Source organism: Sabethes cyaneus, chromosome 2, assembly GCF_943734655.1.
Source record: "Sabethes cyaneus chromosome 2, idSabCyanKW18_F2, whole genome shotgun sequence".
Lineage (NCBI taxonomy): Eukaryota > Metazoa > Arthropoda > Insecta > Diptera > Culicidae > Sabethes > Sabethes cyaneus.
Window position 1 is genome coordinate 193,925,506 of NC_071354.1, and position 12,008 is coordinate 193,937,513.

The window sequence follows — 12,008 nt, forward strand, 5'->3', positions numbered from 1 at the left end:
CCGTTGCCAAGTATAGTTTTTGACCTGGCATTTGCCCGCATCGTCCATCAGAAGACACCTTCCGAACATGAATAGCACCTGGTGGTATAACTTTCGAGCACGGATTTTGACCACACTATTCTGTTTGATGGTTCGGTTTGGCTCTTTGGTAGATCGATAGGACTTGATTCCTTCCCGGAGTCGAATTCTCCTCGCGGTACTATGGGCAGCACCGAATTTTCTGGCCAAATCATGCTCCGACAGATTGGGATTCCTCTTAATGGTCTTCAAAATAAGCTAACAAAATTTCCGTCACTTCTTGCTCAATCGATTCTAAACTCTCTCGTCTGCTTTGATGCTCACTCAGGAATACAACGTCTCGGTTTATGACCACTTTCTTCGTTTGTGGGTTATAAACACGGTATCCCTAGGTCCCTGCTGCATATCAAAGGAATATTACAGCCTCGGAATTCCTTTGCACTTTCGGAGCTTGAATTCTACCTTTTGTCCCGAACACGTGCAACGGCGATAGATCTGGTTTCTTTCCGGTGAACTTGTATTCTGGTGAACTCCAAGCCCTTTACTCGGTAATCGTTTGATCAGATATGCCGCCGTTCCAAGTGCCTCAGTCCAAAGCTGGTTTAATGATAAATGTCATTTTTATAAGGTACTAGCTGACCCGACAAACTTCGTATTGCCACAAATTAACCTGTGTTGTACATAAATCATGAATCTCGGATGATCTTTGTCACAATCTCGAGTTTTGCAAGCCCCCTAGTGGGCGGCGCTTCCGATGGCGGGTCACCGGCAACACTCGCGACCGTCTCGTCCTGAATGATCTAGTGTTACTATAGATAGTTTTTGTGGTCTTGTATTGACTAATGTTTTATGGAAGAGTCTCGAATTTCTCGAGTTCGATTAGTTTTTGAGTTTCGCAAAAATTTCTGTTTTATTTGTATGAGAGTCCATATCCCCCTACCACAGGGGTGAGAGGTCTCTAACTATCCTAAAATAAATTCAAGACTCCAAAATCTCCCACATGCCAAATTTGGTTCCATTTGCTTGATTAGTTCTCAAGTTATAAAGAAATTTAAATTTCATTTGTATGGGAGCTCCCCTCTTAAAAGGGGTCGTAATTCACCATAGAAAAAATTTCTGCCTCTTAAAGTGGGGAAATCCATAGAAAATATACCATAGAAAATATTCTTGCCTACAAAAACACCTACATGATAAATTTGGTTCCATTTGCTTGATTAGTTCTAGAGTTATGAGGAAATTTGTATTTCGTTTGTATGAGAGCCCCCCTTTCTTAAAAAGGTAAGGTGTCCTAATTCATCATAGAAAAAATGGTTGCCTCCAAAAACACCCACATGCCAAATATGGTTCCCTTTGCTTGATTAGTTCTCGAATTATGAGGAAATTTGTATTTCATTTGTTTAGAAGCACCCCCTCTTAAAGTTGGGAGGGGTCCTAATTCACCATAGAAAATATTTTTACCTCCAGAAACCTCCACATGCCAAATTTGGTTCTATTTGCTTGATTAGTTCTCGAGTTATGAGGAAATTTGAATTTCATTTGTATAGGAGCCCCCCTCCTAAAGTGGTTAGGGTTCCCAGTTCATCATAGAAAAAAATTTTGTCTCCAAAAACACCCACGTGTCAAATTTGGTTCCATTTGCTTGATTAGTTCTCGAGTTATGAGGAAATTTGTATTTCGTTTGTATAGGAGCCCCCCCCCCCCCCTCTTAAAGTGTGGAGGGGTTCTAATTCACCTTAAGAAATATTCATGCCCTAGAAAACTTTCACATGCCAAATTTGGTTCCATTTGCTTGATTAATTCTCGAGTTATGAGGAAATTTGCATTTCATTTGTATAGGAGCCCCCCTTCCTAAAGTGGGGAGGGGTCCCAATTCATCATAGAAAAAAATTTTGTCTCCAAAAACACCCACATGCCAAATTTTGTTCTATTTGCTTGATTAGTTCTCGAGTTATGAGGAAATTTGTATTTTGTTTGTATAGGAGCCCCCCCTCTTAAAGTGAGGAGGTGTCTTTATTTACCATAGAAAATATTCTTGCCATCGAAAACTTGAACATGCCAAATTTTGTTCCCTTTGCTTGATCAGTTCTTCAGTTATGAGGAAATTTGTATTTCATGTGTATAGGATCCCCCCCTCCTAAAACGGGGAGGGGTCCCAGTTCGTCATAGAAAAAATTTTTGTCTCCAAAAACACCCACATGCCAAATTTAGTTCCATTTGCTTAATTACTTCTCGAATTATGAGGAAAATTGTGTTTCTTTGGTACAGGAGCCCCCCCTCTCAAAGTGGGGGGTATAGAAAATATTCTTGCCCTCGAAAACCTTCACATGCCAAATTTGATTCCATTTGCTTGAATAGTTCTCTAGTTATGAGGAAATTTGTATGGAAACCCCCCCTTTTAAAGAGGAGAGGAGTTATAATTCCCCTTATAAAGAGGGGAGGGGTCTCAATTTACCATAGAATAAATTCTTATCACCGAAAACACCCACATGCCAAATTTTGTTCTATTTGCTTGATTAGTTGTCGAGTTATGCAGAAATTTGTGTTTCATTTGTATGGGAGCCCCCCCTCTTAGTGGGGGGAGGGGTTTCTAACCATCACTAAAACCTTTCCTGTCCCCAAAAAACCTCTACATGTATATTTGCATGCCGATTGGTTCAGTAGTTTTCGATTCTATAAGGAACATACGGACAGACAGACAGACAGACAGACAGACAGACAGACAGACAGACAGACAGAAATCCTTCTTTATAGGTATAGATTTTTCATCTCTTGGTTGATGTACTCTGTACCGTTGTCATTCCTCTGCTTCATACTACGATCAGTCTACTTCTCAACGTAAGCTTGAAAACCCTTGAAGGAATCGAGCACTACTGTTTTCGTCCGCAGAAAGTACACGAAGCATTTCCTACTGCCATCATCTATGAACATAAGAAAAAACTTGCTTCCAATCAACGAAGTCGTTTCCATCTGACCGCAAAAATCGGAATTGATCAGGTCCAGCACTTCGTTCGCTCGAACACCCTTGTATCGGAATTGTTGACGTTGATGCTTACCCGTTACCCCGCAAGACCGAAACACACGAGGAAAGTTTCGGCCCGCTGAATTCACTCCCAACACTATGTCACGAAGTCGCTTGAGACTTTGCACATTCGTATTCGCCTATGCCACACACACACGAAATATTTTTACTTTTTTAACGCAACTTGTACAGACCACCTTGTTGCTCTCCAATTGCGATCACGTCGCCAGCCGAATTGATCACTTGCGCCAGTCCTTCAACAAGACAACACGATGACCCAGTCCGCAAATCTTCGACCCCGACATCAGGGTTATAGCAAGCTCTGGAACACAAAGTATATTCACAACTTTGATCATAATAGATTTACCTTCTGTCATCAGCTTTAATTTTCAGGTCACCCTTAGCTACAATGGACATCCCATGTAGTTGGCAACCATCAGGCTGTCGGTCACGTTTCGACGGTTCCTTTGTGCATTCGGGCACATATTGTTCGACCTGCTTACACCGGAACATTTCACCTTGGGCTTGTCCGGCTTCACGTTCACGGTTTTCTGTTCGTTCTGGCTATAGAGCGCTTTTTCAACATCCCGGACTTCAAGGCCCATGATCATGGGACTGTAGTACGTCTTCGGTAATCCCATGAACATCCAACGGCCATTAACTTCGAATCCGATTGCAGCCAACTCGTGCCGAGTGGTCATCAGAAGATTAACGTGGACTTCGACCGATTCACATTCCACAGCTGCCGAAGCAGCTCGAATTGCCGGATATAAACGTTATTCCATCTTTGGTCGTCGGTCGTCGCGGTTCAGGGGAAGCTAGCGTGAAGATATAGGTCCCAATCTTCGTATGCCTGGCGTTGAAAGCTGTACACGTCGAGATCGTTCCAGACTTATTGTCGGACGCTTGCATTAACGCTATAAAACATTTCATAGCTCGACGCATTCTGGTAATCGTGTTTCGGCGAATAACGCGACAACTTTCATTGGGACTGATCCCAAGATGCGCAAATTACGTTATTATTCCAACACAATTCCCGCCTTTCGGGGGAATGTGGGAGTTTGTGGCAAAAGCATTAAAGTACCTTTTTCGGTGAATATTCGGTACCTCGTAGACGGACGCAGAAATAACAACTGCAGCTGCTCATACCAACCGAAAGTATTTTTAAATCCAGGCCTCTCATCCCCCCTTGTAGAGCACCCATCAAGAAACCTCTCCGTGTTAATCAGAACTCAATTGTTGTGCTCCTGGAAGCTTCACCCGATTTAGGCTTAACCCATGGTGGAATTACCCCAAAGTTGTGTATAGTTGTTACTTGCTTGTTTGCTTGAGCCCCTAAGCTAGACCTCTTCAAAACTGCCATCGAAATATTCAACTCTGCAAAATCCGTTAGAAATCTTGGTTAGTTTAGTATTATTGATTAATCATCCTACTGAATTTTATCTACAATAATTCTTCCAGATAAAAGACATGAACTACATACGCATTTTAAAGTTGGATGGTTTATGTTGACTATACTGTAAGCAGCATTAGTGAAATCGAAGATACGAGTTATAAGTTCTGTGCCTAACTAATCTTTTCCTGCTATGTACTTTGTAAACCCTTTTCTTCCTCGGGAAATTGCAATATACAATACTTGAATATGAAAAATCTAGAAAAGCTATGCTACATGCGTTCAACCCGCCACTCACATTGTTGATTTACAACTTTACTCTAATGAGTTTACCATCGAAATAAACTCCAGCATAAAGTCTTATCAATTTCATTTAAACGTGTTGAGATCTTGGGTACTGCTTTTCCTTCGTTTCTCTGTCTCTTATCATCAGAACTTTCGCAGTTTTAATTAGTAAGGAGTACCTGTGAGTCTCGTTATTGCAAAATATGAACAATGAACTGTTTACAAGACTTATTTTGCCTATAACGGAAACGATTAGCTAAAATATTTCCCGTCCTGCTCGAAATGAGCATTCGAGGATTTTCTGTTATTTCTTTGTTTGCGTCATCAACCTAAAACAATCGATATCCCTGAGGGTTGGAGGTAACAATCACTTTTTTCAGCAGCTGCTCTACATGGGACCACTTCTGTTCACCGACCACCCGGATAGTCTCATCGAGAACCTCCCAGGCCAGTTTCTCTTCGTACAGCTTGCCGAGATATTTCAGCATGCGACCATGCTGCTTCTGGGTGAACGCATGCCAAATCGAAACCAAGAGGACCTGTTTAACAGAATATAAGAGAAAAAATTCACTACACGGTGGAAAAATTTTGGCTCGCTTACCTTCGAATCATTGTAGTCGATAAATTTGCCTACGTCACCGAATATCTGATCGATTTCCTCCAGCTTTTCGGCATCGGGCTCACCGGGCACTTCGTTGGTGTCCACAATGGTCTTAATAATACGCAATTTGCAGAGTGCTATCAGTTTTTTCTGGGACGCCTCCAGCAGTTGTTGTTTCTGCTTGTCCATCTGACTGTAACACATGAGGAAATTTTAAAATTTATGACCTATCCCATACATTGTGAATATTAGACCGCACAATCTTTGGAAATGGATTAAACAAACTGACTTACGTTTTGATTTTAGCCGCATTTTGTCGATTGTCCGTCTTCATTCCGTAGTATGCCAGCAACGCGTTTTGTTCAATGTCCTTCAGCACCAGATCAGCCAGCTCGATGATTTTGAGCAATTTTACCTTCAGCAAAGCAGCAGCTGCAGCGCCGTTTTCTTCCTTTTCCAAACCAGCGGCAAAGTTTAGCGGCAGGTTTGTCTTCAGATCGCTGTTGTCCAGATTATCAATGAACGCCAGATGGGCAGCCGGGAAGTTCGGATTGTCCTTCAGTACTGTCTTGTAGACCGCCTCGGCATTCTCCGGATCCAGTTTGGCGATCTGTGCGACCTGATAGTCGCGTAACCCTTCACTGTACTCTTCGAATTTACTCTTGGTTTCCTTTGAATTGGGAGAGTTCCCGTTTTTCTTCACAGGGGGTCCCTCGGTAAGAATATACATGAAGTTATAGAAGTCACATTTCTTGGCCAACTCATCCTTAGCAAATACTATTGTTCCTTCTAGCCAAGAACACTGATTGGGTAACGAAGCTTTCTGCAGCCTATCACTGGAAATCGGTGCCAGATAGACAGGATGTGTTACACCTGGGTAAAAGATGTAAGTCACCATTTTTTTCCCATTGACAATCGCCTGATTGTACGACTTATAAACGTCTACTGAAAGTGTGTTGGCAAGTTTTATGTTTGCCAGCAGATTTGCTTCTGCCACCTTCTCCAACAATTCTTTTTTATCGTGGCGGACCTGCAACCGAATTGTGTAATCGCCCTTTTCCAACTTTAGATAGTTGCTGTTAGAATACGCATCGCCGCAACCAACCATCATCTTGTTCGCATCAAAGATCATCCAGAACTGTGATTCGAACTCACTCTCGTATAGAACACTACTGAATAACGGTGCATAAAATGCAACTTCTTGACTTTTATTTAAATGCAAACTGTACGATAGCACATTTTGATAGATTTGGCGACCCGGATGGATCACGTCTCGTTCCGAGAGAGGCGTAATCTTACTGTCGGAAGGTTTTAGCACCATCATCGCTGATTTCAGTGAAACCGATGGTAATACTTCCTCTGTTGAGAGAGTAGTCAGATCGATTCGGTGAATACCGTTCGCGCTGTGCATTATACCTGTGGGTAAAATTCAGTTTCAAAGGAATTAAAATAGAAAACCAGGATGGTTCTAGTGAACAAACTTACCTCCATTTGAAGGCGCGATGCCATGAAACTTTATGGAATACTTAAGTGGCACGGTTCCGAAGTTCGACCAGTATTTGGCTATGCAAACCTCCAGAATGTTATCGCCCTGTGAATTGATTTCAAAATTTCAAAACTATTAAATTCTGACGACGGCAAATGATTTACCTTGCAGACAAACGGGTACACCGTAGTTGCCGCACTGTTCACGGGTAGAATTTTCTGCGTTTCCATCGCTTTACAAAATCTCATTGGAAGAATTTGCATCGTATGGATTAGAAATTTACCGCCCACCGAATCGTTTTTGTCGGTTGAAATCATTTCAAGCACTGCCCAGGTGGCATTTTTCGGGACTAGGAGAAAATTGCGCAAAATGGTATTTGGTTTGCAGGTTATTGCCTCCGGGCTAGTGTATTCCAATGTTGTCGGACTAACGACAATCGGTTGAACAACGGTGATGGGAATCTCGAACAAAACTCCCTTGTCCACGCAAGAGGAGTCGAAAGCTTTGACACTAAAAATTGATTATAAAAATTATGAGGTTTTGCATGTTCAACTTTATTACCTTGCTTTATGCACTCCGGGAGCCAATCCAGTCGGATCTATCCTTACGATGATTGACCGCGTGCTGTAGCAGAGATCCAAAAATGATCCACATTGAATCCACGGCTCCGAGGGGATGAGTGTCAGTCTTACGTTGAAACTGATTTTATAGGCGGAAGCTGTAGCAGGTAGTGGATTATTTTTTGATTTTCGATTTAATCTCTGTATTAAACTTACATGTATATTTATCGTTGAAAAACACTGGCTCGATGTTAACGCTAAACTCTTCCGGTTTGGTCAGCAATCCACGTCGAATGTGGATTCCCTTTGCTCCGTTTGTTCCAACAGTAACGGCAAAGCGGAGATTGTTCTCGACCAACCCGGAATAGGTAGTCAAATTCTCAAATGCTTTCTCCACATTCAGTAAACCATTACCCTGGGCAAATTTATCTACATAATCGATTTTTGTGGCAGTGTTCCAGAGGGCTCTTTTAATACTAAATGCTGTGTAGTTGATGTTTCTTTGCTTCAATCCAGATACTATAACTGCAACCGAACCGGCCACGTGTGGTGCGGCCATACTGGTTCCATTCATCAACTGCGCTTTGGACATCGTGAATTGTGGAACAGAAGCAATGGCAGCTCCCGGAGCACATACTGTCACTCCAAAGCCTCCATCAATGCATGGATCTCGAGAAGTCCAGGTGTACACATTTCCCGGCAGCTTTTCCCGAAGACTGTATTCGGCTTCCATCATATCTGGCGAAACATAAGCGCCAACTCCTACGCAACATGGTTGACTTATATCCGGTGGAGTTCCAATCGTGCAAAGAGCAGGACCGTGATTTCCAGCCGATACCACCCACACGATACCGTACTTATTGACAAGTTCACTCATCAGCTCCCCAACGCGGCCGGAGTTTGACCAATGACCATGCTCGCCGTAACTCATATTGATCACATCAATTTTCCGTCCAGCTTCGCAAAGCTCCATCACTTTAATAATGGCACGTACCAGCGCGGTTCCAGTCTCCATTGATCCCAGCCGACCATCTCCGACGGTCAGAGAAACAATTTTAGCAGCCGGTGCAACTCCGTTCAACTCTGGGTTGTCCTCGTGGTAACCACTAGCAATTGAGGCAACGTGGGTACCGTGACTTGCTGAATTGATAAAGGAAATAAATGTCAACCAAAATCCTTAGACATTTAAATCAACTACTTACAGCACATTCCGACAATTTCCAGCACATCGCCCTCATCATGTACGTTGATCGATATGGAGAGAAAATCGTCCAGATTAGCCATCTCATGTGTCGAGCTGTACTCTCGAACGTGTACCGCGTTCTCCAGATCACCACATTCTGTGACGTCAATCACCGCTACCCAGCCGCTTTTGGACAGAAACAGAACACAGTCGTAGGTAGTTTTCAAGTCGGAATACTTCTTCTCAGACGAGTTTAAAAACTCCAGCGTACAGTCTAGATTTTCCTTCGTTAGCTTCTCTTTCAACGACAAGTTTTGTGTGGCTTGATTTTTGGCATCAAACTCGGCCAAGTCACGGCTCGCCTCAGCGACGGCCCTTTTGTGCGGTTCGTCCCACTTTTTCAGCTTAGAATCTGCCACAATCTTCTCGCGGATCCTCGAAGGGTACAAGTCATGCATACTTTTGATCCCAATGCGAAACTCACCGCCCACATTATCCTGTTCCATCATTTTGGACAACCGAAGAACTCTACCGGACAACCCCACGATGGTCCCGTCCGGCGCAGCCGTGACGATTTTGCTAGTATCTACATCACCACAACCAGAACAGTCGAATCGTTCAATTACTTTAACCTCTCCGCCAGGAATTTTCTGCATAAAAATCATAAAATATACGTATTTTAGGTACCTATCCTATTTATATTTTTTATCAGTCCAAATCAAGTGCCTTTGAAACTGTGATAAAATACATCAGAATGATTTGCAAATTTGCATCATCATTTACTAAGCCATTGTACACTACCATCATACCGTCAAACAAACGTGCTATTTCCTTATTTAAGTTACACATCGTAACAAAAGAACCCAAACATGATAAACCAACCACACCATCTTACCTCCAGTCCTTTAGCTCGTGGATCGACACCGGAGTCCAGGATGGCGATGGTAACACCTCTCCCATCGTAATCCGGATACTTGCGTATAAAGTTCAGAGCTCCGGTTTCATTTTTTGGAACCAGAGAACCGGCAGGGAAGTTTATGTCCACTACATTTTCCATCTTCCTAATTTTCTTAGCACTTTCTGACACTACTGCTGTTACTGCTGCTGCTGTGTGATTCTGCTGGTGCTGCTGATGCTGAAGCTGATGGCGATGACAGCAGCGCTGCTGGAAACCCTATTGGAAATGAAACCCGACAAACAACTGGTAGAGATTGTAAAATGCAGAGGTGAGAGGAAATTATTAATTCACCCGTTTCGGTGGCTCAAAATATTCATTTTGCATCACTAATTTTCTGAGCCAAAGCGGGTCCTAAGATAATTGTTGGTTTTGTGTATTTGATATTGACATAGTTGACACGCAACTTTAAGCTTGTTTTTTACCAATCTTCTATGCGGTTCAATAGTTAAGGCCTCCCTGCACGTGCGCATATGTTGGGTTGAAAATGAACAAAATGTTGATGGGTCATTCACTTGGTCATTTCAGGCCGAGCACCGAATTCAACATCTTCTGCCAACTTGATTCGAGGCTTTCACACATAACACACTGGCAAACCTGTTGGTTGAGCCTGAAATCACGAACATGTTGGTCAAAAATATTTGCGAATTCAGGCCCAAAGCTTTTAGATTGGCAACATGTGGCATGTAACTTTTTCCAAACTGTTGCCCTATATGGCAACGCATCACAAATTTGTCAAAAAAACTGTTCAGTTTAAACGCATTTTAAAGCATGTCCAAACACCTGTCTTCAATCCTTGTACAGTTGGTTTTGGAGAATTTAAAAAACACGACGCTGATTAGGTATGTGCAACTGTTATACGCAATGTATAGCCAACCACTTATTTAGTACGTATAGATAAGATGTAAACCCGCGACCACTCGCTTGTCAAAAAAGCCATGGGTAGAAACGAACTGTTGAGAACTTGACCTTTCTTTATCGACAGACTACGCAGCCGGCTACTAGAGTACAGGAAAATTACGGGGCTAGTGCAACGATCCTACTGACTATAGCAGCACCTTCTAGCAGAGATTCGAACATACGACGACTGGCTTGTTAAGCCAGCATCGTACCTCGAAGCTAACTGAGCTAACGCTTCCCAGTAAACCATTTGGTTTGTGTATCTCGATTGCAACTGAGATATACGAAATCATATCTGAACGAAAAAGTTATATTTCACGCCATATAAGAACATATATGTACCAAAGTGGAGGCGATATACGTGCGAAAGCTTTGTCAATTATTTGTAATTCTATTTTGCGTAGTTTTTATAACACGCAACTAAATACTCCTGAATATATGATTAAGATATAATCAAATATTGCAATCGTCTATCCTGCTTTATAATTCACAGTCATGAATTGTATATGAAGGCACGCACGACTGCAAAACAACTTATTGTTCACTTAGATTTGACATACTCTAATCATTATACAATTCCAATGTGAAATTGACATGAAAACGATTTAATGTGAACTTTCTATTACGATTTTGTGTTATCTGGGTTGTCAGAGTAGACTCTTTAAGCTTGCGGCAACGGAACCCCCCTTTTTGGTAATTTGAAACCCGTCGTAAGCATAACTGTATGGGGGCCTGTAAAAATCAAATCTTCTGTAATTGTAATTGTAAGTGCTACTGTTTATACATCTCATAAAGCCTTCGGCTCGTCTATATAACAATAGGGCAATAATTTATTCAATCAGGATAGTTTTGCCCAGGCGAACATAACCTCGCTTTTTTGTAGTCTATCAGTGGTTTGATCTAATGCGAGTTAAAATGATAAAAGTGAATATTGTTAAAGGCGTCTGCGGCAGGTCAGAAAAGCACAAAAGCTGCAATTCCAAGTGGTTATAGGAGGAGAACACTGCTGATGCTGAACAAGCCGGTTTTGAGACGTTTACCTCGCATTTATGAATATCGCGTTTTGCAAAATTCGACTAACAATTTAAACAAACCACAAGTGGATGTCAAATGGGTGAATCGCGTTCATTTGTGACATCACCTTGCAAAACCTTATTAAAACTGAATGTTTTTTGTGTTTATTATTGATGCGTCTATTTACCATAAAATTCATCTGGTTATAATCCGTATTGAATAATTTAGCGAATTTGTTTATTCAATCCGGGTTATAACTGGATGAATTTTATCTGTCAGATAGGAGCAAATGAACACAAAAAATTCATCCAGTTCCAATCGACCAAGTTAAACGAATAATAAACGAAAAATAAATAATAAAAAACTCATTCACGACTACGAATTGCTGATATTTCTTTAGTTTTTGAGTGAGAAAAAAAATTAAAAAATATTTTTACTTTAATTGGGCATTAGTTTTTGGGTAAGTTGCGAACAGGCTTAAAAATCTCTTTTACTTTCGTAGTCGCGAATTATGAGGATATCGCAGTGAACTGCATTCATTATATCACTTGCATCATTAGTACAAATCAATAAAAAAGAAATTATATATTGCAT

The 12,008-nt window shown here is 41.6% G+C and overlaps 1 protein-coding gene across 1 annotated transcript; it reads right to left on the bottom strand.

Moving 5' to 3' along the window:
- Window positions 1-4,428: 4,428 nt before the first annotated feature.
- LOC128733557 (tripeptidyl-peptidase 2) lies at window positions 4,429-9,642 on the bottom strand. Its single transcript, XM_053827214.1, has 9 exons — window positions 9,441-9,642; window positions 8,565-9,195; window positions 7,579-8,502; window positions 7,364-7,520; window positions 6,967-7,312; window positions 6,802-6,907; window positions 5,610-6,732; window positions 5,317-5,509; window positions 4,429-5,254 (listed from the first exon to the last, which is right to left on the bottom strand). Exons 1-9 carry the CDS (start codon window positions 9,600-9,602, stop codon window positions 5,045-5,047), a joined length of 3,852 nt encoding a protein of 1,283 aa, XP_053683189.1. The 5' UTR covers window positions 9,603-9,642; the 3' UTR covers window positions 4,429-5,044.
- Window positions 9,643-12,008: the final 2,366 nt, after the last annotated feature.